Source organism: Ammospiza caudacuta, chromosome 5 (assembly GCF_027887145.1).
Source record: "Ammospiza caudacuta isolate bAmmCau1 chromosome 5, bAmmCau1.pri, whole genome shotgun sequence".
NCBI lineage: Eukaryota > Metazoa > Chordata > Aves > Passeriformes > Passerellidae > Ammospiza > Ammospiza caudacuta.
The window spans coordinates 49,592,489-49,611,881 of record NC_080597.1 but is presented as its reverse complement, the minus strand read 5'-3'; the positions used below and the strand labels follow the sequence as shown (position 1 = coordinate 49,611,881).

At 38.6% G+C, this 19,393-nt stretch overlaps 1 protein-coding gene across 1 annotated transcript in view; it reads left to right on the top strand.

The window, feature by feature from the left end:
* The window catches only part of PDZRN4 (PDZ domain containing ring finger 4), a 228,546-nt gene that overhangs the window by 198,337 nt on the left and 10,816 nt on the right, over nucleotides 1-19,393 (top strand). The window contains exons 6-8 of the mRNA XM_058805361.1: nucleotides 13,290-13,388; nucleotides 15,538-15,600; nucleotides 18,643-18,744. Of these exons, the coding sequence (XP_058661344.1) occupies nucleotides 13,290-13,388; nucleotides 15,538-15,600; nucleotides 18,643-18,744 (264 nt within the window). The remainder of the gene's footprint in view (nucleotides 1-13,289; nucleotides 13,389-15,537; nucleotides 15,601-18,642; nucleotides 18,745-19,393) is intronic.

Genomic DNA, 19,393 nt, shown 5'->3' with positions numbered 1-19,393 from the left:
AGTTGAAATAAAAAAGGGGAAAGTGGCACTGGAATATTTTTTGCTTTATTTCTCTTAATAACACTGGATAATAATTAAAAGAAGACTGAGCATGCATTTGGCATAAAACAGCATAAGATTATGTATTTTTAAAATACCCTTGAATTTACGTCAGTATAATTTACCCCTAGACAATAATAAACATGGAATTTCTCCCTAGCTGTGGTCAATTGTACACTGTAAATGAGCAAAGGATTGATAAAAGGAGCAGCCCTTTTCTTTCAGTTTTTCATTTGTCTTTTAAGTATTGAGGTCACTTTTCAGGTATAAATAAATTCAACAAAACCATTCTATTGAGGTTCTGCAGCGTTATGATGTCCTGTATTGCTACATGAATTCACAAGCAGGTGAACTAAGGACAGTTGTATTGAGAGACTTGCCAAGTCAATCAGTGGCAGAACTGGCAATAAAAGCCAGAAGCCTTTAATTGTAATGCATCTCTTTTTTTGGCCATTAAATCACTCTTCTTCCTTGCTAGTCATTGGGTCATTTAGATACAAGGCAATGTCAGGGTAATTTCTGCCACAGTTGTTCGCTGATTTTGAGTGTATTGCTGTATATTATCACAAAATCCTGACATTCAAAGTGAATGAATTTGCTGTCATCTCACTTCCTCTAAGTAACAAATATGCCAATTTAGGGATTTGAATTGTGTCCATGACTGCAGAGGATCATGAGAGAATGGGGAGAAAAAGACACAAAACTGGCATGGACAAATTTATCAAGGTTATTACCATTTATTGTGTTTTAAAAGAGGAGAAAATATATATCAAGTCAGTGATATTCATTCTGTTTCATGATTTCATAAAACAAGCTCAGGGTTACTCCTTATTTCACCAGGAAGCTAATAAAAATTCTTGTTGTCAGAGCTTATGTTGTTCCATGAAAATGAAGAAAAGTTACTTTAGTTCAGCAACACTTTATTGCTGGGCAACATTACAATATATGGAATGTGCATTTCAGTCAGTGAAGGAAGAGAAAGGTGCTGGTAATATTTTCCTATTTATGGAAATCTGTGGATTATAAATCTTCTGTTTTGGAGAAATTCTTTGTTTAGACAGGTCTTACATTATTATCCCACATACTTCCATATATGCTTTAGAGTCAAAATGTTTCTAAGGGTTTTATTAATGCTATTTTTCATATGCCTTCTACTTGAATGTTCATGTAGTCTGTCTTGGAAACATGAAATCTAGCTATACAGACAAAATATGAGAGGCAATAATTTATTTTACATATTCTTTTAAAAGTAGCCTCAGTCATGTTAGCCAGTTTATTATAATATGTTGCTATTTTAAAGCTTAGATCCTAGGAAATCCTTGAGCACAGGAAATATGGGCTGAGTCACCCTAGCAAGAGGGAACCTTTTACAATAAACTGGGCTTAAAACAAGGTTTCAGTATTATTCATGCTGGGCTTTCAGAGGAGAAATAAAAAAAAAAAGCAGGAGAGGCCTTTTCTCCGAGAGTTTGCTTTTTTATTTAATGAGGGATCTCTTCAAAGAGAATGTGATAGTCATTCCTAGAGGGCATGGTTTGGTGAGCAGGAATACAGGTGAAACTGTATTGTGCATCAAAAAGCAGAAGATGAGCTTGCTTTGTATTTCATCTCATGATTTTATCAATCTGCACAAGTGTGTGTTAGGGGGTAGAGGGCATTCCGTGTGCAACAGAAGTTTGAACAGCTGAAACTCAGCATGGATGTGGTGCCCATAGACCTCACTTTGGTGCCAGGAAAATCAAAATGTGTTTTGGAAGTAATTTCTTATTTCTTCATGTGCTTGATTTATAGGCACATGTATGTGATTAAAGTGTGCATATTTTAACTATACATATTTTAATGTGTGTGTACCTCAAAGTAAACAAGACCATAGATGGGATGGAATTGTAATAGTGCTTTCTAAGAATTTCTAAGTTCAACTTTAAAATCAGCTTTTTCATAGTATTTTGCCTTTACTGTGTTTGAAAGGCATAAACTGAATTACAGGAAGGTATATTTCTCACAAATGTAATTGAAAAACTACATTTTCACTTGATTTCAATTAATATCCCAAAATAGCCTTCACACAGTTGTAGATCTGGGCTGTCCATACACATGGAGTTGTAACTGGGTAAGAGTTTGAATCTGCAGCTATGTGTTCCACTGTCCAGATAAATGCTTGCTGCAGCAGATGTTGGCACATCTGTTATGCCTCCCCATTTCGATTGGCTGCCTGGGTGTTTAGAAAGTGCTGATGAGGCAGATAAATCTTCTGACACATTTCAGGCCCAAAGCAGGCAGGCAGCAGTAACAATGATGTTTACAGAGCCAAGTACTCAGCAGTAGCATTTTAAAATACAGCAAATATGAAGTATGATTTTACCTGCACTAGGTGAAATTTATTGTATTGTATTGGTTTAATTAATTATTTAATTTACTATATCATGAAAGCTAATTATTCTAAGTGATTTTCAGCTGATCTGAACTGCAGCTATGACGCCCCTTAAATCTCTGGACCTTTTGTATCTAAGGTATATTGTCTAGAAGAAGGTGCTTGCTACAGTTTAGAAAGAACAATAAGCTATGAAGAGGTTCTTTATTAGACTTAAGAGAATGGGAAACCAGAAACAACTGCTGGGGACCTGAAGTTCCTGGTCTTATCAGAATTCTTACTTTCAACAGCTTTTCTTCTACCCAATGAAGTGTGTCAGATTTGAATGTTTTTATACCATTAGGGCCTGAAAAACTCCAGAGTATCAAAGAGGACATTCATGGACACAGAGCATATATCTGACAGTCTCAGGTGTGGAGACTGGTTTCCAAGTACAGAGAGCTTTTGCACGTCTTGGATCCCTTCCAGAGCTTAATCACACAATGAATGATAAACAGAAATGTAGAAGTCACTGTAAAGATTTTAGCACTGATGTCATGAACTAAGATTGTCTCATTCCCTTCTGTAGACATTACCACTAAATTTTCCAAGTGGCCTTCAATTACCCCTATTTGAGGCAAGTCCAGAAATTGCAGTGAACCTGTTGTAGAGGAGCAAAGAAATGGATGCTGATTATACAGCTGATATAGTTATAGTCTATAACTTGTAGTTGTAGTTACAGTCTACAGCTTCTCAGGACAACTCTTCCAGTCTTTGACTATCCTCATAGTAAGAAGCACTTCCCTAAATATCTAACTGGAATTTCCCAAGTAACAGCTGATGTCTGTTGTCTCGTGTGGCTGTCACAATGCATCTCAAAGAGTCTGGTTCTGACTTCTCTGGACTCTTGAATTTGATGTCTGAAGGAAGCAACAATATCTCCTTATTGAGTAGGTGAGTTCTCTTCAAAAAGCTAATCAAATGCAGTTCTCCCAGCTTTCCCTTTTTGGAGATGTACTCCAGCCCTCTAATTAGGTAATGGACTTCTAGTCAGATATGGAGTACTGTATTCCTACCTGAAAACCAAGAGGAGGTCCATTATAAAATTTTACATCAGAGCCATTTCCATTGGAAAACAGATGTGGGAGCAAATTCTGGAAATCCCCAAAAAGAAGAGAAAATTGAACTGGTTTAGTTTGTTGGGTTTGTTTCCCCCATCCTCAAGGAGCAAAAACCAATGTGACAGTTTAGCATGTTCACACACACTGCTCAATAGAATAGTTACTACTCCAATCTCCTTATCTTATTTTAACATAAGGTTCAGTTTCTGCCTTGTCTGTGCTATTCCCACCTACTTTGTTTAATGAGAAGAAAGTGACAATGTAGGATCTGAGATCAGTGAAAAAGAAACACTTCACTCCATATTATCAGTTAGCTCATTATACTTTAACCTCCTCTTGCATCCTTGCAAATTCACATTTCTATTGAGGAAAACACCAATAGCAAGGACCAAAGTTGACTCCAGGAAAATTTTTCATATAAGCATTTCATCATGGATCTCTGCTCAGAAAGCAAGTATGCATGGTTTTCCCAGATACACAATACACCAGAAGGGGTGCTGAGTCTCAAGCAGGAGAAAATATGTATGCATACATATCACAGGAAAATATAGGTATGTAGTCAAGTATCTCTAATAAATTAGCATTCATACTGCACCATGGGAGAAGAACAAAAGTAAAAAGGACAAATAGGAAGGTGGAAGAAGAAGGGAGAAAAGTAAGATCATGGCTTGTTTGAAAGAAGACAGTGGATATTTTACTTTCCAGTAAGTAATCATCCAGACAATAGGGGAAAATTGTTTTTCAATAGCATTTAGAGTATTTTAGGCTTAATATTTATCATAAGTGTTGATTTTTTAGATTTATAATTTTGGAATGTGAAGATTTGGTATCATGCACACCAGCTAAGTTTCAAGAGAAGGTTTGTGATTTCCTGGAGGATACACTGTCAGCTGTTGACCCTTTAGCAGCCAGGAAGCCTGTAACTGGTAAAGGATTTTTTTGCTTCTTTGACATATGACATACACTCACTCTAAAGTCCACCATGTGTCTTTAGGCTAGAATATCCTTTAAATGCAAGTCAGACAGGCCACACAAGGTCTGCCAGGCCCACAGACTTAGAGGTGTTCATCTCATCCTCATATGCTCCAGACCCTTCCTCCCACTGCAACACTGAATTTGTTCATAGCACAGTGGTCACAGGCTTCTCATATTTGTAGTCCAGCTCCATCATTCATCCAGCCCAAGCAGTTGCCCCATCTGCTCCATGACTGCTATCCCCCTCATCCTCACTCCAAGGGGGTCTCAGCTAACCAGGGTGTCCTCCTCCTCCCACTCATGGCCAGCAGGCTGTTACTGGTCATCACACATCAGACTGCTGAATACTCACTGGCAGGCCTACCATGCCTTAAGTTTCTCCATTGTTTGATTTTTCACACAGAAGTGTAATGCACACCAAAAAATTTCACTCCAGAGCTGCAGGGTGAGAGTGAATTCCCACATCCACTGGAGCTTCTTTATTATCAAAGGATTCAGCAGCAGCAGGGCCAAATTCTGCTCCCCCAGAACAATGATATTTAAATAATAGGTGGCTATATTTAAGCATATTAATTCTGGGGTTTTCTGCTAGTTTTTTCTTTTTCTCCTTTTGTTTTCTTTTGTTTTGTTTTCTAACACTGGTATCATTGTCTACAGCATCCTGCCATCCCAGAGCATTCTTTGTCTGGACACAAAAGAGCATGTGGCTCTAAGAGTAGCTATAAAGCAGGGATCAGTAGGAAAGTGGGATTATTTTTAAGTATTTCTCATACTACATTGTGTTTGGGTTTGGATTATGCATTTGAAAAATGCTTGCTGATATTTCTACTTTCTGCTTTGATGTAAACAAATCTTGTGTCAGAGATTCTTAAATCTAAACCAGACTTTAAAAAATGAGGATTATATGAGACATCAGCCTATAAGGTAAAGCCCCCACCCCTTGGACTGAGCATTGTTTTTCCCCACCATGTGGAATGGAGATAACCCTCTGTTTCTTTGTGGTAAGCTGCCAACCAAATCCATTCTGGCAAATCTGACACCCAATGTGATTTGTCCTTTTCGATGCTGTTTATGAGAAGTCAGGACGGTCTTCTGTCAAAATTGATAAGTGGGAAGACACCAGGGAATGCAATTTTATTTGTAACAGCACAGCTGCCAGCAGTTCCAACTTGTTTACATCTAGGCTGGCTCTGTCTTGCTCCATAGCTTTTCTATTTCCATCCAAATAGCCCCCAAGTACATGGTGGATGTGCCGGTCTGTGTGAAATCTGAATAACAGAACAGACTGGGACTGTTAGAGAGAGGAAAAATAATTCATTTCTTTAGGTTATTTTTACAACTTGAGAATGTCAGTAATTTTAAAAGTGAAACACTGAACTCGACCAAATCTCCATAGACATTTACAGAATGGGTTCTAAAACTGATGTATAATGTGCTAAAATCCTGCAGTGTTTGTAACCTTCCATGGTGAAGATAGCAGAGCAGTTAAGAGCTTTGCTTTTCTGACAGAGGAATTGTTTCTCTTGTAAAAGTGGCTAGTGTTTGTAAATTAAATCCTCTGCAAGATTTTAAATACAAGTTTATTCATTGTGAAAAGAATGTGCTAGGACCCTGCAGTGACCTGTGAAGGGGAGGGCTGTTTCATTGCACTCTGTTTCACACTGAATACTTCTGGAACACAGCCTTCAATTAGCCTGTGTTACAAAGACATTAATGTATTTCCTGGAAAATCCCTTTGACAGGAGACCATAACTCTTGATGATGTTAGGATAGTTCTGAGGTCTAGGATGCCTTTGTTTGTCTGCAGTATTGCTTGCCTGCTGTCTGGAAGCCCCAGAATCCCAGGCGGTTTTGATCTTTTTTTATTGGCACACTTAAGAAAGCTGCAGTGATAGGCAGTTCCTCTATACAGGCTCTCCTGTGAGCTGTTTCTTTAGAGCAGCTCACCCTAAACACTCAGTTGTCATGGAGGTAAAGTGAGAGAAGGGCTTTATGTTAGACTGATCTATCTTATGACAGAAGAGCTTTTCTAGAAACTGAAAATTCTTGTTTCCTTTTGCCATTTCTTTTTGCATTTATGAATAGATAGGTAGTCTATGTGGCTTGTCATTAAAAGTTAGTGAAATCCAGAGATGGCTGCAAATGTCATTACTCTGATTATGAGGATTGTGGGGTGATCTGACATTTTCACCTTCTCATTATAAGCATATACCCTGTCACTGTGTTTTCAAGATTTGTAATCATGCTCTTAAATTAACTGTTAGATGATTGCCAGGAAAGATTTTCTGCAGTGTAACTGGCCTGCCTGGCATGCATTTGCATACAGATATATAAGCACTGCACAGGTATAGAAGTACTGCAGTGCCTATATAGTCATATACCAAAGTTTGTACACATAGACACATGCACATGCAGGTAAAGAATTAAATATTCAACATCCACCACAACACTGAATGTGAAATAGCTTCCTTATTATGGAATTACTTTGTTAAATATACAGCAGAGGCATCACAGACTCTCTTCATCTAAACAAAGATAGGTAGTCCATAGAAAAAAGATCACAGTTGAAATAGATTGTTTTGATGAATTCTACCAATGCTAGGATTTACATCTCTTTCTTCTGAGTTTCTTCAGATTACTTCTGGTCACCATTAAAGATATAACCTCTAAAAAAAGCCATGCTCAGTGTTGGAAGTATGATTTGGGTTATGAGACACATGATACCTGTTTGAAACACTGTCTGTTTAAAGTGTGTATCTTACCCATTGTACACACCCTGATCATTTGTACATGACACTCACAACTCCTGCACAGTACAAATTCGAGATGAAATAAACTGTGCTTTGAAGTGAAGTCTAAAGAATCACATTTGTTCTGCTGATGTTTGTTTTGCTACAAACCCTCTGTTTTACACCCTCTCATTTGCAATGCATGATTTTATGTGACATGTAATACTATTATCATCTCTTCTGAATTTGAGATGAATTTTTTTCTATTTAGTAGTTAGACTGTTATCCCTCCTAGGGCTTCATTAGATTGCACTGTTCCTGTATGAAGAGTTAAGGTTCTGTTTGTATTATTTTTATTTCATGAGCAGAATTACTTGCCAGTGATGATGAGTGTGTGGCATTATGAAAATTAAATATAATACAAAGTAGCAATGTAAACGACCGGTGATTTAGCAGCCTGGAAAAAGTAAATCCTTCAGGTCAGGTGGAGGAAAAGACCAAGAAAGTGAATGCTATTAGCAAGATCTGCCAGGTTCCTGGCTCTTTGAAGCCCTGTCTGAAAATTATCCCAATGCTTGCATCATTGAGATGCAAGATAAGTGATGAGACAAGAACTGCAGAGTTGGAATTACTAAACACTTTTATGAGACTGAGACTGATCTTTTCTTAGTTTCCATAATTTACAGAAACTAACAAGAAGCTGAAAAAAATTACTTGCAGAAACTTCATATAGTAACTGTGACAGAAAGCGTGAAAAGCAGTCAAAATTCAGCTGGAGGTTGGTCTCACCCATAAAGGTGCAGAATCAAGATGATAGTGCAGAATGAATCTTAATTTTAAGGTGTGTAATCCACATAGTCCCTTAGCTCTTCTGTTTGAGGCCTCAGAAGACTGGCACTAGCTCAGACAGATGAGGATTTTTTTTTCAGTGTAACTAATTTATTAAAATAAGTCTGACTTTAATGCACTTTCTCAGTTAATTCCTTATTGAGCTATTCTGTAAGTACTCTGATCTCGGCCTTTTGTGCTTCCTTCATTCAATTACTCATTCTGTCAATTATACCATTAGCAAGATGAACAGTAAAAGCAGCTTGTCAGCAATTGCTACAGGTAACAAGGAAAAGCAAAGACACAAGTAACTATTCTTTTTCTTATTTTGCTTTATTATTTTGGTGTTGTTTTTTCTTAAAATGTGCACTAGACACTATGCTTCTCCGCTTTGGATCATCAGATATTGGGCCCCTTGTTCCATTCAGTAAGCCTTGATTTCTTCTGAAAGGGCTGTGGCACAGAATAACTTGCCTGACACAAGACACTGCTTTACAGGTAAACAAGGACATAATCAAAAAACCTGTAAGCTGAACCTTGATATTGCAATAATATCAGCTAGTAAGAATTATAATCTGGGTTTGGTCCAAAAGGTACCAGTAATCCTTCACTGATACAGAAAAATTGCTGAACCCGCAGACATGTCCATAGAGTGCGTCTGTTGGAATTCTTTTGCCTTAAAACACCATTACATTACTGTGGGCTTTGTAAATTGAACTTGACAGCCATATTTCAAACATTTTAGAATTAAGATAAAGCATCACTGAACTGCATTGTTTGTTTCACCACACAAGGAGTTTTTCAGATTGGCAGCACTTTTTCTTTCTGCTGATGGAGTAGGAATCCTTCTGCAGTATGCTGTGGTGATTTCCTTTTCTAAAGCCTCTGTGTGTCCTGCTGCGCTGGCTCTTAATTTAAAACCTGGTTTTTTCATACTTGTAAACAGCAAAGTTTCCCTTCTCACTCCTGTCTTTTTTTCTTCCCCTCTATTTAGGAGTGTTGTTTGAACTGGAGAGGGAAGAAAGAGGAAAGAGTCTTTTGGTTTTATAGGCTAGACTATACTGATCTTTTCCTCTAAAGACAATGGAGCTAAATAGAATGAATAGATTCTAGTTAATGCTCAGAATTAAAATAGTTGACTGTATCACAAACTGAAAATGTTTAGGATCTTCTGTCTTGCCATGTCACAAAAATATAAACTTTGAGTAACAGGTTCTGTTACACTGAGGAGTAACACTAATTAAAATTAATTTGTTTTTTGACTATTAATTTGTTTTTTGTCTCAATGACAAGGAAATATTCTCATTGTAATGAAGAGTTTAAGGTCAACTGATCACACAATGTCCATTTAGGAAAAATACTGTTATGTTTGGATTTGATGCTGCCCCTTCTAGTGGCAGAGTTCATTGGACCCACTACTCTGGATACTGCATGGATGAGGAAAGCTCAGTAGCTGTGACAGTTTTGATAGTCTGTCTTAGTCATTTGAATGGGTTCAGCAATTGCTGGAAAGGCAGATGGGGAGTTTTTAGAAGGATGTAGAATATTTATAGTATTCCTACAGTGTTTTTCAAATGCTCTGCAATCATTTATTCTTTAATGTGCTGCTACTCTGGTAGTGTTTTTCTGCTTATAGATAAGGAAAACAAGTCACAAAAAGTTGTATGAGGTGACTATAAGAAAGCAGTTACAATCAAACAGGGAATAGGGACTTAAAAGCAGAAAACTTCTGGAACTCTGCAAAAAAATCTGTCTTACGAGGCAAGATATTCCTTTTTGGTTTTTTTTTTTTGTAAAGTGCAATAAATTTGAGATGGTAGGGAAATTTCAATCCTACATGATCTGCATCTCTTTTCTGACTTTTCTATGTCTGCAGAAATTGGCTACTTTGTAAATTTGCATCCCAGTCTTTCAAGAAGGGATAGTCCTTACTCTGATTTCCATGTCTGTCTTTTAACCAAATAATTTATGGCAAAACACTTTAAAGTATTGTCTTTACTGTGAAAATGCACTGAATTTTTGTTCTGGTCACTCAGAGAAAAAAAAGCAACAAGGTGAAGATTTAGCCATTTGGCATTGATTTCTGTCACTTGGCAGCAAAGTACTCTTCAAAGTGTTGAGAGGTGCTGCCCGCAGTGTGCCCAAAGAGGGGAAGGCTGTCATCTCCTGAGCTCTTCCTGAGCTTCAGTCCCTCTCCTCCCACCATCTGTCTGTCAGCACTATTCATGAATGTCCAAATACCATTTCTCATAGATTTTGAAAATGCTGAGTCTTGAAGACTGGCAGTTCAGTCCCTACATGCACACAGAGAAAACCCAAAGAGAAAGCAGCTGTGTGTGTGTGTGCGCGCACATGCATGCATATATCAAAAAAGATTTCAGAGAAGGAAATTATTTGCAAATTCATTACTGCTGCCAAACCTACTGTTTCTTCTGTTGAAAACCAGTTGTGAGGAGAAAAACTCCACAGCGCTATAAAGCATCTATTGCAAAATACTATGTCAAATGTATTTGACTGTGATAGTTCTCTAGTCTCTAGTGTTTCACTTGCTGCTGTTCCATTGAAATTGTTTCATACATGCTTATTACTCAGACTTAGCAGATTAGTGGGCTTTTGCTCTGAGAGATGATTTGCTATTTCATGCAAAGTGGTTTTAAATTTTCCTAAAATATGTTTCAACTCTGGTTTGTTTGCTTGTGACCAGGAAGAATAGTATTTCCTGTAAAAAAAAGAGATGCCATGAGGTTAGTAGTGCAGATGAGCTATGGGCCAAAGGAAGTTATCGGGAATGACCTCCAGTGCAAAGCAACAGACCTTACTCACCTTCTCCCTCATGCTGAATGAGATATCACTTGAGTATGTACTTGAGTATGGCATCTATACTGAAAAACAAAAAATGGTTGTTGGGGACTTTATTATTAAGTGCCAGGATCTCAGTTATAGGTACCTACAGCTTCTCTGCAGCCACAGCCATGTGCAGTCATCAGAATACACCCCATATAATCATTTAGGAAAGAGATAGTCCAGGACTACCAAGTACTAACCTCAGCTCTCAGATCTGTTACTGGGCAGAGAAATGAGAGCTGTGGTAGCTCAGGTACTGTGTGCAGCCAGGGCTATTGCAGCACAGCCAGAGGACATTAGTCACTGTTACTTGTCATCAGCTGCTTCCCTGAGCTGGTTTTGGCAAATCTCTTGTACACACAGGATGAAGCCTCTAGGCTCATCCTCATATTCCTTTGCTCTTTCATTCCCTAAATGGTTGATTTTTTCTGCTCATTGAGCCAGCACTCTAAGAGAATTCAGCCTGAAATATTGGTAGTTTTGTAGCAGTATTTTGAGTCGAAACATCTATGAGAATTTTAAGGTCATTCACATCTGAAGAAATTGTGTTCAGAGCAGTCCTTGGGGCCCCTGTGCACCCTCAGCTTGGAGATACAAGAGGTTGTGCCAGCAGGACAATGAAAGTTAATGGATTTAAGCTTGTGCTCAGCTCCCTGTTTGCCTTGATTTAAAGGTCCCAGTTTCAGTCCTTTATGGTGTATTTAGGTTTCCTTATAGGCCTCCAAGGAACCACAAACTTCTTTATTCCTTAAAAGTATACCTTGTTGCTGTAATTGAAGCCATTTTGTTGCTGTAATTTCTCCCTAATATTACAGTTCTAGTCAAGTGGTCTTTCCCTCTGGAAGCATCAATTACTCTGGGTTTTGAATAGGCCTCCTTCCAGTATACATCCTTTTGCTCCCAATGCCAAAATCAGGTCACTGCTATTCTCTTCCCTAATAAAACATGCTTCTGTGTTTCTTCTTTCAAACCCAATGTGTAATGTGTACAGATGAATAATTCCACTCCTTACCACCCTATGTAGAACTCCCGCCATATGTAAGAAAATCTAAATACTACAGATTTCATGAGTTTTTTCTACATTTTATTTGTTTTAATGAAGACACTGAGTATCCAAAGTCCAGAGAGAAGCTTCTAGGGTTTGTGTAGGTAGTGAACCTGTGTAGATTTGAATTCTCATGAGGGAGTAGGGGAGCAAGCCATAGCAGTGCACTTTGTAAAAGATCTTCAGCTGAAATGAAAACATCACGAGGCTCGTTGGCTAACCCATGTGTGTGAAGTACACGTTTTTCTGTAAGTTGTGCTTTTTTGACAACTGGGCCCTACACCTTACTGGATTCAGTAGTGGATCCTCACTGCTGTGCACCCAGTGCCTTTTTGTGGATTAGTCTGTATGACATGTCTGGGAATGGGGGGGAACAGGCTTTGTATCACAGAGAATTCTGTATCTGAGAACTGAAGCAAAGGTTGGTCTCCCTCCTTTTATTGCATAGCCACAGAAGCAGAAGTTGTCAGGGTCCAAATGTGACCTGAAGACTGTCTTTATGTACAAACACCAACCAAAGTTTCCTACTTGAAACCAAGCTAATACTCTGTGTTATTAGGTTCATCCTGCTTTATTACAACAATCTGTTTCACAGTGTTCAAACCAAGTGCAGCTTTGCCTTTTTGTGAATGGTTCCCCTATGAAACTCTAAAGATGCTTAACTCAGATTGGTGTATGTAATAGTTATCACTCTATCATCTGCCCAAAAACTTGCACTTTTCATGAGATGGCACTGCTGGGACATCTGGCACTAAAAATATGTTTTCTGCATCATCTCACAATTGAGGAAGATGCCACTGCTGTTTAGCTCCACAGGAGATTCCTTGAAGCATCTTTCTGTTATCTAACAGCTTCTGCAATGAAGCACCAGTACACTGGCCAGGGAAGGAATTATGCCATTAATGGAAGCCTGTACTTCTGCTTTATGGCTTGGATTGCTGTCAGAAGGGAGTGGCACTTCTGTGATGGATTGATTGATGGTATCCAGTCTGTCTTACATGCTATAAATCAGCTATTGTGATGTGACTAGAAGGACTATGTAATCTATTATAACTCAGCTTCTATTACCCAAAAGTCAAAGACCTGCAAAATCAATGCACAGCTATATTTCTCAAAGTTTGGCATGTCTCACCAAACAGTTTCTGTATAGCTTGAACTTGCATTGTACTGGGATTTCCTTCTTAATTCATGGAATAATTTCTCCCTTAAAGATCTACCCGTAACATTGTGTCCCAAGATTGAGCAGAGGAGTAGGTCATACCCCATGAATATCTCAGCAGCTTGGTGCTCCCTTGTGCTGTGCAGTTCTTTCCACCCTTGGCAAGAGCCGCCACAAAAGCCTGTGAATTTTCTTGTAGGAGGTGGAGCTGTGCCGCATTGGCAGCCAGGAGAAGCTGGGGCTGACTGTCTGCTACAGAACTGATGATGAGGAAGACATGGGAATCTATGTCAGTGAGGTAAGGACATGGCCCTGGGAGCAGCATGGGAGAGGTTCATGGAGGACTACACATGCCAGGGAATCAACGGCAAAGTGCTCTTAGACAGGAGCACAGAAGTGTTGGTCATAGACCAGCTCGTGTCACTCTCAATTAATTTAGATTATCAGCTCAAATCATGTTGCCCAAGCAGAGTAATAATTACTAGTGGGCTTCTTTAGTGTAAGTGCCTTGAACTACAACATTGTAGTTAGTAAAGCAGTCTGAGAATGGTCTGAATCTTAAAATAAATGTGCCCTTATGATAGAGATCAGGCAGAGCTTTTGAGGAGAAAAGTGCCTTCTCGACAACCCTGCTTGCATTCTCCCTCTGCCACAGCCTCAGTAATACTAAAAGTGGTCAATCATTAATGTATTATTTTTGTGTTTTTTACAATTGTGGTACACACAGACATACCAGAGATGGGTAGAGGGAGTAGCTTGAGATATTAATAATATGCTAGAAAACCAAAATATAGAATTCTAAGTATTGAAGTGGGATGAGTGCTCAGGTTTTCACTGGCTCCACTCAGAAAACTTGGCACCAGCACAGATTGTTAGCATTTCACACGGTCAGTCCACAAGACTTCCAAGTGCACCATCTCAGTTTGAGTCTCCAGTCATTCAAAGATGTTTTTTTTCTCTGTGTAAAACAAAACTCTTCTGAGTCCAAGGTCACTGCTGATTATTCTGCATGAGCTGTGATCCCACGTGGTCACTTTTTTGACATGTTGAACCAAATTTTGACATTAAGGAAAGGTTCTTCACTAAAAGGGGAGTTTGTTCCTGGAATAAGGCTGTGCAAGGGTGTGGTTACAGCACCAAGCCTGTCACAGTTAAAGGAGCAACTAGACAAAACTTTTAGTCATATGGTGAGGTTTTTTAGGTAGTCCTTTGAGGAGGAAGTTGTTGGATTTAATGGGGGCCATATGGGTCAATTCCACCTTGAGACATTCTGTGATTCTAAATTCTTAGTGGAGCTCATGGATGGAGAGGATCACAAAATACAGAATTCTCATATCTATTGACGAATGGGATGAAGGCAAGATTACACATAAAGAGGCCAGTAGCAATGTTAAATAAGCTGAAAAGCAAAGCCTTGGAACAAGAATGAGGAATTAATATAAATTACCTACAAATATATCTTCCACCAGTTGTATAAGCTGTCGTTTGACCTTGTGAGGGCAAAGCAAGTTCAGGAATCTCTTAAGACATTCCAGGTTTATATCTGAAATGTTCTGTTTATCCTGCATGATAAAATTTTCTCAGACCTTTGAAAGTGAATGTATTGATATTATCTTTTGTACTTAATTAAGGACTTCGGATTCATTGTTTTTTTTATGACAATGCAAAAGAAGAAAATAGTATCTAGCACATAGAACATGTATCCCGCAAACTCAATGCCCAACACAAAATTTTGGTTTGAAAAAAGAACTTATATCATGATGAGGCAAAATAAATGTTTTAAGATAACCATCAAGTGAAAGGTGATAGATTGAATTGTCCTGCAACAAACAGTAGGTCATTACTCAGGGATGAGCTGTAGTGTCTTTGATAAACTATCACTGGAGCCCTAAATATCTGTTTAGGTTAAATTAACTTATATTTAACTGGTTCAGACTAGGCATGATTTACAGGACCTGTGAGTGATCCATACAATATGGATCCTTCGGGTTTTTTTGATGTTTCCTTGTGAACAGATTGATTACTAAGATAATAATTTAATAGTAAATGTTTCCATGGAAGAAAAAGGATCATGCCCAAAGACAGGCCCATTTGTATAGAGGTATCAACTGCTGCAGAAGCTTCTCAGTCCATAGTGAACTTCCAGAGAAAAGGGTGTTTCATTGATTTTTAATGCTCTGACAGCTGAAGGTTAATGCCCGACAGTGGCAAAGCATTAATTTGAAAATCATATGTTCCCAACCCTTTCTGTCTTGAGGCTTTTTTCTGAAACAGGCTCATATATGATCCTTTAAAGAACTCCTTCATTTTTGTTACTCTAAAGGAAACTTCAGATTGCCTCTGTACTGTTTCAAAATTATACTTTTTCAACTCTTGCAATTGTGCAGCTCTTAAAATTTCCCATAAAAGTCTTTTCATGTTCAGTTCCTGGTTGTTGTCCTGTGCAGGTTGATCCAAACAGCATTGCTGCCAGAGATGGACGGATCCGTGAAGGAGACCGCATTTTGCAAGTATGTGATGAGAGACTCTTCCTTAAACTCTTTCTTCAGACAAACATGCAGTGCCATCTTCTCAGTGGACTGTTAATGAGGGAAGATGGTTCTCTTTGTTACTGTGATCGATGAGAAAATCCATGTCCGTCTGTTTTTTAACACAATAGCTGGGAGCTAGAGTGTGTGTACTGAAAAATGAGACTGACAAACTCGTTCTGGCTCATGCACTTACATCCCATGTCTTTTTTTTTCCATATTTATTAGAAAATCTCATTTCCACTATGTTCATCTCAGTGTCAAATTCTAAACAGAATCCTGCAGACATAAATATAAGTGTCAAAGACATGCTGATCATTAACCAATTGCATAAATTTGAGTAAAACTCTTTTATGGTATGCATAGATAATAAGTTTTCACACAAAAAATGTGTTGTTTAGAGAAGGATGATCTTGAACAAACTTAAGGAGGGGGTTCATTAGGTTTTTGTTAATATTTGATTTCCTTCCCCATTAATACATTGCTTTTCTGAATTATTTTCTAATCCACCACCTTGGCTTTTTTTTTCTCCCTTTGTTTCTGTTGATCCACTTACTTAAAGAGCTACCCCAAAGATAGGTTTGTGCATTACAGCATAGGTTTGTGTGTTACAGTTATCAGTGGGTGGCTGGCTGCTGCACAGGGCAGGGCACCTGTACAGTGAGGGAAACAGCGAGAATGGCAGTGGGTTTCCATTTTCAACCAGCAATGGTTAGTGCATTTTTCACCACTGTGCAAAATTGTGAAACAGCTACCAAAAATCACTTGACTAGAAACTTTTTGCTGTATTGTAGCATTTTAATTCCAGTTCCAAGTTGATTTGCCTTGTATTTTTGCCTTTTTTCACTGAAGCCCCACAAGAAACTCCTGGTGATGACAGGTTGGTTTTTGGTAACATGTTCCATAATTGCCCTTCATTAATTTAAGCAGATGAGCTTCCAGATTTTCACTAGATCAATCTGTTCCTTCCTTCCAATCTTTTCATTTCTGCATGAAATATCTTTGCTGAAACTTTCCACTCCTTTCCTTTTCGTAAAATTCCTGGGTGGACAGCCTACAGCAGTTCAGGCAAATGTTCTCCAGTTCCTAATGAAATTCAATTCATTTCAATTTTGAGTAAAGACTCCAGGGGTGAGAGAAAACATAGATAATTCTGGCATCCTCTTGTGGACTGGAGCATTACTTTAATGTCAGTGCTGATATATTGCTATGAATTTTATCATTAAAGTTAACACCCGGAGAGTTATGTGGGGTTTACTTTCATATCTGAAAACACATTGACCCTCTATCTCCTCTTATTGATGAGATAGCTCAGAGAAATAGAAGGTGACGGTGCCATTAGGGGTGGATTACATTGAAGCTGGGAGAGATACAGATCCTTGAGCACAGGGGTGTTTTCTGTGGGTGGCAGGCAGCATTGGTTAAGGCTATGGGGGGAATGTTGTTATGTGTATTCCTCACAAAATGACAGCAGGTTTTGTCTCATTTTTGAGGCTGCAACTGCCCCCTTTTCATTCTCAGAAACCACCAGTCTTTACAGTCTAAGCATCTGAAAACTGCCTGAGTATTTTAAATAAAATGTTACAATGTCAAGGGAAAGTTTTAAGAGGGCAGTCCTCGTGGTAGTTGCTTGAACTTCTGATATTTTTAGCTGAGAACCTGCAGGCTGAGCACAGCCCATGGGGCAGGCTGAATGACAGTGCATCCGGGATGGGGTGGCCACCTTCAGGTAGTGTGGGGACAGCCCGGCTGCCTCCTCTGGGGACATGGCGAGCAGCTACTCAGCTGATAGGAGTTATTGGAGGAGCCACCATGTCTGGGGATGTTTTGTTACAGGCTGCAAATCTGCTCCCAAGCCTCTCTGTGGCTGCATCTCTGCTTTTCTTCTTAGGGCAGCTCCGTGTTACCTGGTCTCCCACAGACCACAACTATCCCATCATGTAAGCTTTGAAGAGTCTCAGACATTTTGCTCACTGTCAGTTAGGTGATCAGGGATTTCGTTTAATCTGGATTAAAGCTATGCTTTTGAATCAGGGCTTTCAGACCAAACATATGTACAAAAATGCAACTTTCTCTTTGATTTTCAACTACAAGTTCAAATGGACTAGAAATGGAAATGAAATTACAAATTCTACTTTGAAATCAAACCATTAGATTTTTTCCCACTAAAAATATTCAGGTATTTCTACCATCCAGTTTTGTTTTCACTCTCTTTCAAATAGACCGAATTTTGGAGGTTTTGTTGCCACAATGAGAATAATCCACTTCTTGTGCTGTGAATTGGACAAAACTGAATTCTTGTGGGAAATAAGATTTCTATTTGATTCCTTCAGAAATGGTTTTTGGACAATGAAAATTGTGTTTGTTACCATGTAGTCATTGATGTTGTTGTTTTAATGGGGTTACAGAATAGAAGAAAGGTAGCAAGAAAAGACGAGTTTTATTGAAGAACCACTTTTATTTTGATTATCCCCTTGTAAGGGGGATACATATGTTTTGTGTGGTAGCAGCTACTAAGCTGTCCTCACAAATATGAAATGATTAAATGGAGCAGCAACAAGCAGTGACCTGAAAGTATTGCCTGGTGAGAGATAATACTGTAGCTCTCTAATTGGCTCTCTACCAGCATTCAGTGTGACTGATTTCAGCTGTAGCATTACCAGTCTTCTTCCACCAGCACTATTATCTCAGAGTGACACTTCCATTACTCTGAACGGAGAAAGATGAACGTCACCTGTCAGGGGCTGGTTAATTGTGTTGCTAGATGTATGTTGCCAGGGCGCAGGTTGGACATTTATGAACATAACTGCTTCCTCTGATGTCCACCATCCTTCAACAATCAATACAGTTCTTACAGTAAGCGCATAATTGAGTGAAGGCACTTACCACCGAGGGGCTGAAGATGAGCCCATTGCGCAATTTTCATTGTCCATACATTCAGCACAAATGAGCTGATATCTGCCCTTTATTGTGTGTTGCTTTGTGGAAATAGAAACTAATGTGCCACTTTCATTTGTTTCCTAGATAAATGGCCAAGATGTCCAGAATAGGGAAGAGGCAGTGGCGTTGCTCTCCAGTGAAGAATGCAGGAAAATTGTGTTGCTGGTGGCGAGGCCAGAGATGCAGGTTAGACTAAACAGATGCACTGAGCCAGAACCTGGGTTATACCATGCATTCACTGTCACTGCAAGTAATGAGCTGCCAAGAAATGGGAATGCCAAAGTCACTGACAAAAGGAGCAAACAGTTAATTGCGGAGCTTTGCTCTTTTTTTATCCAACAAAGAAAATAATATGATATTACTAGGGCATGTTTTCCCCAAACTAAACAAGTTTTTTTCCAGCAGAGTGAGCAGGTATATAAATAAAGCTGGCAGCACCAATATGATACTAGTAAAATATGAAGTAGAACTTGAGAACTATGCATTACTCATTAGAGGATTCTGCTTTGTTCAGGGGATAAATTTCCCATACTTAACGTTTATCAGTTTTATCTTTTATATGAAGTTTATAATTTATATGAACTTACACAAAGCAGTAGCTTGTAATTTCTGAGGGGTTGTTTTATGCTGTGTGGTTATAACCAGGCATGTAAACTATTAATGTATGTATAAATTATGGGACTTTCTCCACAGTCTCTTTCAGCAAATGGAAATCTAATTGTTATAACAGCACCCTGGTCACAAATATGTGCCTTCATTTTGGGAGATGCATTTTCAAAAGCATTTTAGAAATATTTTTATGATTTTAAAAATAAAATTATGCCAATACCAAGAA